An 8563-nucleotide genomic window follows, 5' to 3' on the forward strand; every position below is an offset into this window, starting at 1 on the left:
AAGACTTGCCTAGTGCGATTTACATGCGATTTACATGCCTGTATAATTTACAGGTTATTATATAGTAGAAATTTATCCAGTGCACACCTCAAAGACAGAGATTATAAAAGCTAAAAGTTATCATAGGATTCCAAAAAAAATTATTTATCTACCACCTGAATATATGTAGCAATCCATTCTAGAAATCTTTTCATTACCTTTTATATAAAAAAGATCCCCCCCACCCCCCTCCCCAAAAAAAAAAAAAGATTTTGTAGTACGAAAAACATAATAAAAAACACAATCAACAAAATGCTATCAAAGAATATTATTTAAAGAGTTTGGAATATAAATTTTCACTAAACATCACGATAATAACTTTTAAAAACCAAAAAGTAGATAAAATCATACAAATACCACTGCAACTTCTATTACTATACTATTACTATTATCATCGTCATCTTTAATATTATTATTATCATCTTTAATTAAATATTGATCAAAGGTGAAACATTTTCTCTTGTCTGTTTTTTCCACTAATAAAAGAAGAGTTCATGATGCTTTAATTAAAGAGAAATTTTGGTTTCTCCTTGTTATCAAACTTTGATACTCAATTGTATTATATCCCTCTTTTGGTATGACCACTACTGAAAAATGCTTAATCAATAAAAAGGGATGACCGCTATTAAAAAAATTGTCTAAAAATGGCCTTGTCGATTTTTCACTTGACTAGATAAAATGATAAAAAGATAAAAACAATGTAATACAAGAATCTCAAAACAATTTCAATTTCAATTTCAATTTCATAAATAAATTCAAGAATTATTGTATAGATAATTTAAAATCACTTTTGCCTCTCTTAATAGAGTAAATTTTTATTCGTGGAGCATAACTTTATATTCTATATCATGACAAGTTATGTCAGAACTAGACTTCAATTTCTAAAAAAGAACTATTCCCCACTAGTCATAAGTTAAATAATTAAATAAGTAGCAAAAACTAAACATCAATTCAAATGGAAAAAATGTGCAATTTTTATGTGAATGAATGAGAAAGTTAACTGGTGATTTTTCATTAGGGAGCCTACTATCATACATTACAAGTAAACAATGCACAATTTAACAAAGGGCCTAAAATTAAACTTGAGTGTGCTCAAGTTCCTCTCTTCTTGCTTCTATAATTTAGTTATATATAATATAAGCATATAATTAGTAATAGTTCATCAAAGAATAACTTCACCTGCTCCAAAAGTAAGAATGACAATGGCATATCTAACATATCTGCTGCTTATGTAATTGCCGCGAGCTCCACGAGCTATTTAGCTGTGAAGGAAAAATTACTGTAGGCAACCTCTTGCTTTCCTCGACGTGAGGGAAGTCAATGGTATAATGAAGCCCACGACTCTCATGTCGGGAAAGGGCACTGCTGACAACCAGCTTGGCACAACAGAAGAGATTCCTCATCTCGCAAGCCTCTAAACCAACCATAGTCGGTTCCCAGCCATGCTGAAATAGGTATCGTTCCCATTTTAACTCCAACTCTATGATTCTGGTTTCTGCAAGGGTTAGTCGTGAGGTAGAACGAACAATTCCAACGTATTCCCACATGATTGACTGTAGTTCTTTCCTCGCTTCCCTTGTCCGACGAATGACTTTGTTAAGAACTGTATCTCCTAGTAACAAGGGTGCTACAGGCCGCGGCCACCAATTTGAAGCACTGTGATCGATTTTAGATATGTTCATGTGATCTATTGAAGGCTGTACAGCTCTTCGTGCAAACACTAGTGCTTCAGCCAAGGAGTTGCTAGCAAGTCGGTTTGCACCATGCAAACCAGTACATGCAACTTCACCTGCCACATAAAGACCTCGTACATTAGTCTCACCTTCGAGCCCAGCACGGACTCCACCACACATGTAGTGAGCTGCGGGAACCACTGGAATCGGCTGCTGTGTTATGTCTAACCCATAGCGGAGACACTCAGCAGCTATATTAGGAAAATGAGAAAGAATCTTCTCTTTGGGCTTGTGACTGATATCAAGAAGAACATACTCTTCACCACGCTTTTTGAGCTGGTCATCAATACTTCTTGCTACCACATCTCTCGGGGCAAGCTCGGCTCTTTCATCATACGATGGCATAAATCTCTCCATATCTAAGTTGTAAAGAATGCCTCCATCACCTCTGACAGCTTCAGTTATCAGAAAAGCATTCTCTCTGGCATTTGATGGTCTGATGGGAAGGCCTTCATCAGCCAAGGCAGTCGGGTGGAATTGCACAAACCTGGCAACACAAGTCAGAGAATTGTAATTATTAATGCAATCATTGAGAATAGTTCATCAACCTCGCAAACAAAGACCTGTCTACCATCCAAAAGATGATCAAAGGAGGACCATCAATTGAAGACACGCTAGTCGAGAAATCTTTTTTTACATCAATTAATCCCCCAATGAAGAACTTGATACCCTTCTTCCTGAAGAAAAATAATTTGCACATCCCTATCTAAATCAATTAAATCCCCCAATGCAACCTTTGGAGATAATCCCTCAACCTCGTAAACAAAGACTTGTCAACCATCCAAAAAATGATCAAAGGAGGACCATCAATTAGAGAACCGACTGCTAGTCTAGAAATCTTTTCTACATCAATTAATCCCACAATGAAGAAAATTTGATGCCTTTATCCTGAAAAGTTCAAGTTGCATATCCAATGTCATCCCGCACAACATTTTGAACACACCTTTGTATATTTGTCAAAACTGCAAATTCTGAATGAATGTAGAACAAGATGCAAAAATCAAGAAGGCAAAAGATGGATGAAATCTGGATTGGCAGATTTTACAACACAGCTCACTAAAGCAGAGGCAGAAATATGCTATAACAAGAATGCAACGCTGAGGATTACTTACTCCATGTTGGAAATTACAGCTTGAGCTCGATGAGCCATAGCTATTCCATCTCCAGTGGCAACCTACAAGCATCATATCAATAAGAATTAGAACTTTAAACATGTCAACATTCGACAAAGTTTAACTTTTTCCATTCATTAATAAAGGCACAAATGAATAAATATAAAAACAGAACTGGCCCCACCACCAATTAGTTTAGTTTCTTTTTTTTTTAAAAAAAAAAAAGATAATGGCAGAATAGCATAATAGCAGATGCCTATCCCAGGTTAGTACAACTTTGAACAATGCATCTTGCTTCTATTGTACAGAAATTATTGGTGAATAGAATAAGAATTTACTATCTTCATTGAATACGAGATAAGAATCTACACTTCCCAGCAAAGGATCATCTGTATTCCTACCCAGATCATCTGTTTCTTTTTCGTCTTATCTTTTTCTCTTTCTTTTGGAATTTAGGGCAGCGAGCTCTTATTTCTGATAGCATATTAGCTTAACATGCAATTGCTATAGGGTAAAAAAATTAATACTCTGTGAATGTTGTTTGCATCGATGTCAACTGATAAAATCTTTATGAATTATAAAAGACACTTCGAGATCAAGCTTATCAACAACAACTAAATGCAGAATCATGCTAGTCAACAACAACTTCCCCATGAGTGGGGTATGGGGAAGGTCAGATATACGCAGACCTTACCCAAACCCTTTGCGGGTAGAAAAAGCATGCTAGTCATATGGTAAAAAAGTAAGTATTAGCCACCTCGCACCAAGGAAGGGCTTTCCTTTCCCACCTTCCCCTTCCATATCACTGTTTAGGACTCTGAATAATCTTACTGATCATAAGGAGTGACATTGCTATAACTAACAACATTTTGGAGGAGAAGATGTTGAAAACCATACTGGCGGATTAGTAGTGCTTGGATAGATATGTCCAGCTCCACCTGATGCCAGCAAAGTCACTTTTGAAATGAATCTTATGACCTACAAACTCAAAGTAAGAGCGCAGAAACCTAAGAAATCAATTTATAACATTTTGAGGAAACATTCAAATCATGAAGATGAACATGAGTGAAAGCATCTGGACTGTACTTACCTCCTGTGTTTCTGTGTTTATAGTATCAATTCCGTGACAAACTATGTCAGAACCATCCTGCATTTGGCATACAAATTAACATTAGCATATATTTATGCCTTATCGAACAATTCATTCTTTCTAAAAAGGTCCTTATTGAACAATTATCATCATGTTCAATTTGTCCTTCACTTGCATTGCACTACTTGCTTAATCATATGTACTAGGGTCCATACCTTAAGATTTGACCAAATATAAGCAAGTGGTAAAAAATTGCATAAGAAATACTTGCATAAACAACATAAGAAAAGACTAATGCCAAGTTTAATTAGATTAAAGCAACAACCCTTCATTTTAGACCAAATTGATGCTAAAGCAGAAAATTTTTCTCCAGAATAACCAATGCAAACAGTTGCTATCAAGGAATAATCTTACCTGGGTGGTCAACAAATCTATTGCAAAATGGTGTTGAAACACATATATATTAGGATCCTTAACAACCGCCTCTAATAGGGCCCTTCCTATCTCTCTGCCTGTCATATCAGCAGCATGGACAATTCGGCAATGGGAGTGGCCCCCTTCCCTGGCTAGATGCAGATTGCCATCCTCCCCATGATCGAACGAAGCACCCATAGCAATCAGTTCTCTAATTCTCTCAGGTCCTTCAGTACACACAACCTGGAAAATGGAGATGCACTTTAAAAGAATGAGGATTTTAAAAGAGTAAACTAAAAACAATATTTTGAAGTAATAAAGCAGACATTTTGAAAGTTCCATTTAAAACATTGATTGCATAAGAAGCACAACTATATGAACCAAGTTTTTTCCCGGCTGAGAAGAAGATATCAGTTGTAATGTCCCACCAATCAAGCACAATATAAAACTTCCTTGAACTAGTATATATTTATAGAGAAGATAAATAAAAATAGCATAGAGCAAACTAATTGGTATCCCTTAAAAAACTGATGCTGATTTAGGGAAGTGCTAACGATACCTTTGTGTTCTCATTGAAAAACAAAAAACAAATAGACCTATGGTACAAACTAAATGAAATCACACTATCAAACCGAAAGACAACAGAAGTTCACTTCCAGTTTTATTCTTATTTCTTCCTTCTTGTATGTCACCCTCACACTCTCTCCTCCAAATGTTCAAATACAGAAGTCAACAATCTGAACTATGTAGAATAGGTCTACTACATACTCTGATGGAAATCTTCTATATTACCAACCAATGGTTTCACAGCTCTCTCGACACTTTCTTCAGTTTCAACTTTTAAGAACTTACATCAGAAGTTAGGAATAGGCATAGAGCCTTTCTCGTAATATTGCTTCCTGGCACTTCAACTTCAAATCGAAAACGAACCTACTGCCCCCACTGCTGTTACTCTTTTCCAATTTTTGGCAGTTCTACATCCTGCAGCAAAAGACGCCTAACAAAAAGGTCCTTTGGTTTCAACCTGAAAGATGGATCGACAACTTTCCTATTCATCGAACCAAGCAATCCGGGAATAAAATAGGAAAAGGAAAGGGAAATAGTCTCCAAAGAGAAAAAAAGCTGAAAAACTGGCAACTGCTTTACGGAACTGAAGAAACTATAATATTTTGTGGACTTACTCTAACAGTCTCCTCATCACAGAGGTAAGCACCTGCCACAATTGTATCTTTCATGTGGCTCTCCACTGAATCCTTAGGGCAGAGCACAGCACTTACACCACCTTGAGCATAATTAGTGTTACTCTCATGAGGCTCGGCCTTGGTTATCACAGCCACAGTTCCATGTTTGGCAACCTCAAGAGCATATCGAAGGCCAGCAATACCACTACCAATCACAGCAAAATCAAAATACCTAGTTGAGCCTTCTCTCTGGCATGATTTGATTGTTCCTCTGTGAGACTTCCGGTTTGTTTTCACTTGACATTGTGAATAGTTACTTCTATCAACTTGTAAGAGTTCGGAAATCCAAGAAGACCTGAAAAACTTAATTAGCACATGGTCACAACCAGAAAATAGACATAATAACCTTTTCACTTTTCTGAGGAATTAGGAAATGACTCAAAAAAGCGAAACTTCTAGGATTCTGTAACCTCACGAAAAATATATTACTGGTTTACCCCCAAACATGTAAACAAAGATTCCTTTTCAGTAAGTTCTTATTTGAGGATAAATAGTCCTACAGACAACACGTGAATGAATATCACCATTACAAGTTAATAACATCTTAAAAACTCCAAAATAAATTATTGTTCGCCGAGAAGAGAGGAGAAGGTGTACTACAAATAAGATGATATACCAGGGAAAAATAGATATAGAAGGAGAGATAGGCGAAAAAGCATCATCGTAATACATACCAATGGATTTGGTTTTGCATACCGCTCAGGATCACAGTGGAATGACAATGAGCTTTTCCATAGCTACTCCTCCGATAGACAGGCTCCCTCAAATATAATTGTCCGCTTCCTGAAGCTATACCAGTTGCCATATGATCTTACTGACTGACAATCCAGGTCAAAGGAATAGGTATCAGGTGAGCACTCGAGGTTTGTGTGAAACTAAACATAAAGATCACTTTGATTACCTCTAAAAACATCCTAACAAGGCAACAAATTGATCTAAACCACAAAATATTTCCAAAGTTTATGCCACTTTTTAAAAATATGATTGATGTAACTATGGTTGGGAGTGTATGCAATAAATTTTGAAATTACTTCCTACTTAATTTTGTCTAATTTACTTCAACTTGAACCAATCTTCTTCGAACTTTGGCTTTATAAGATGTTCTTCAATTCTTTGAATTAAACATTTTTCAAGCTCAGGCTAATTAAATAATAAAATTATTACAATAGAAATGATCATTCTCTTAAACTCAAATGTCTTATAAAGCATGATAATCACTATGAAATTGGTGGCTTAAACCAATTTTAGGAGCAAAAAAGTGATAACAGAAGCACAACTAGAAAATAATACTTCAATTAGCATATTCAACCCTGTAAACTCTTAATTCTATTTTTTTTAAACATTTAAATTAATTATAGAATAACTTTTCTTTATACACTATCCTCCTCCATTAGCTAAGTTGTTATACTCAATTGAAAAAGTTTTCAAAACTATAATCAATAAAAACAACATTATTCCAATTGAAAAGAAACAAATGATAATTCAGATATAAGATCAAATATTTTTGGGTCTTTACCATTTTCTTCGAGAAGAAATCTGTTTTGGGGCTAAAAATTGTCATACAGGCATAGAAAAGAGCAGAAAAATGGAAGAGACAGCAGAATTGAGTTGCATGTGTGCTACAGGATAGGAGAAAACCCTAAATTCAACTTACAAACAAAACTCCATAGCTCACAGAGGAAGAAAACAGTTACCTTAACGCAGCAAAGATAAGTTGGGGAAAGAAGCAGAGTGCAGAGGGCAGAGGGCAGAGGGCAGAGGGAGAATTGTATAATAAATAAATATAATTTAGTGAATATATGCACTTTTCTTGTTTTTGGTCAGAATATATGCACTTTTCCAATGTGTGGCGTTAGAGAAAAAGTAAGGGCAGACGGTCCCACTCTCTATTCCTCCACAAACAAATTGGACCAAAATAATATTTGGTGTTTCTAATTACTTGTTTAATTTTAAATTAATATATAATTGAAAAATAATAATTAAATTTTATTATTTTATTATCATTAATTATAAAATAGATGAATTAAAATTTAAGATTTTTTAAAAATTTTACCTTTTCCAAGATAAGTAATTAAGGATATACTAGGTAATTTTTTCTGTCATTTTTTTATTTGTCAAAATGGACAAGAGAGCTAAAATAGATTTTAAAAAATTAAATTACCTCTTGATTTTTAAAATTAGACAATTATTTTTAGTATGATACACAACTATTATTGAACTACCGAAGTATTTGTCATTTTCGATAAATTAATAAAAGATAATATTTTCATATCTATTATATCCTTCATTTATTTAAAGAGTTTAATATTTTTATAAAAAAGGTAAAACCTATTTAATGAATAAATTGATTTTAAGATTAATTAATAGATATAACGTAATAAATTTATTATGTCAATTTTTTAATAAATGTGTTATTTAAAAATTGACAAATAAATAAGGACCGAGCATAAAATCCAAAATTCAGCCTTAACTATTTTTTTTTTCAAAAGAAATCCAAATTTGTTGTTTTCAAAAAATAATAATAATAAAATACGTTAGAGTGTTTGTTTTTTGACTTCCCTCTAACCCACCCACGTCCTTGCATTTCAGCTAGTTTCCCATTTCATTGTCGCACTATTTGCTTAACTTTATTTCTTCAAAATAGTCTAATATTATAAAATTTTAAATACAATAAATATGAAAATAAAGTTATTATATGGGAAAAGGGTCAAATATACCCTTAAATTATTCGAAAAGGTCTAAATATAACCTCCGTTTAAAGTTTGGTTCAATCATTCCCTCGCCGTCTAATTTTTGGTCCAAATATGTCCTTATGGGCGTTAGTTGACATGTTGGACATAACCAACTAATTTTTCATTTATTTAAATGTCACATGGAATTGTCATGTCATTTTGACCTTACCACATGACATTTATATGAAAATGTAAAGATATT

At 34.1% G+C, this 8563-nt stretch overlaps 1 protein-coding gene across 1 annotated transcript; it reads right to left on the reverse strand.

Annotated features, from left to right (window-relative positions):
* Positions 1 to 1023: 1023 nt before the first annotated feature.
* Positions 1024 to 7434, reverse strand: LOC107007609 (L-aspartate oxidase, chloroplastic). The gene is made up of 8 exons (XM_015206297.2): positions 7324 to 7434; positions 6304 to 6447; positions 5570 to 5924; positions 4389 to 4631; positions 3975 to 4031; positions 3782 to 3862; positions 2885 to 2946; positions 1024 to 2259 (listed from the first exon to the last, which is right to left on the reverse strand). The coding sequence occupies exons 2-8, from the start codon at positions 6432 to 6434 to the stop codon at positions 1251 to 1253; spliced, it is 1938 nt and encodes a 645-aa protein (XP_015061783.1). The 5' UTR covers positions 6435 to 6447; positions 7324 to 7434; the 3' UTR covers positions 1024 to 1250.
* Positions 7435 to 8563: the final 1129 nt, after the last annotated feature.

The sequence above is a fragment of the Solanum pennellii genome, chromosome 12 (genome assembly GCF_001406875.1).
Source record: "Solanum pennellii chromosome 12, SPENNV200".
Taxonomy (NCBI): Eukaryota; Viridiplantae; Streptophyta; class Magnoliopsida; order Solanales; family Solanaceae; genus Solanum; species Solanum pennellii.

Coding starts and splice junctions, on each gene's coding strand:
- LOC107007609 (XM_015206297.2), bottom strand. CDS start 6,434: ATGGCAACTGGTATAGCTTCAGGAAGCGGACAATTATATTTGAGGGAG. Junction 2,947..3,781: donor CAAGCACTACTAATCCGCCA/GTATGGTTTTCA, acceptor TGATGCTTGTAG/GTTGCCACTGGAGATGGAAT. Junction 2,260..2,884: donor GCTGTAATTTCCAACATGGA/GTAAGTAATCCT, acceptor TTGTGTTGCCAG/GTTTGTGCAATTCCACCCGA.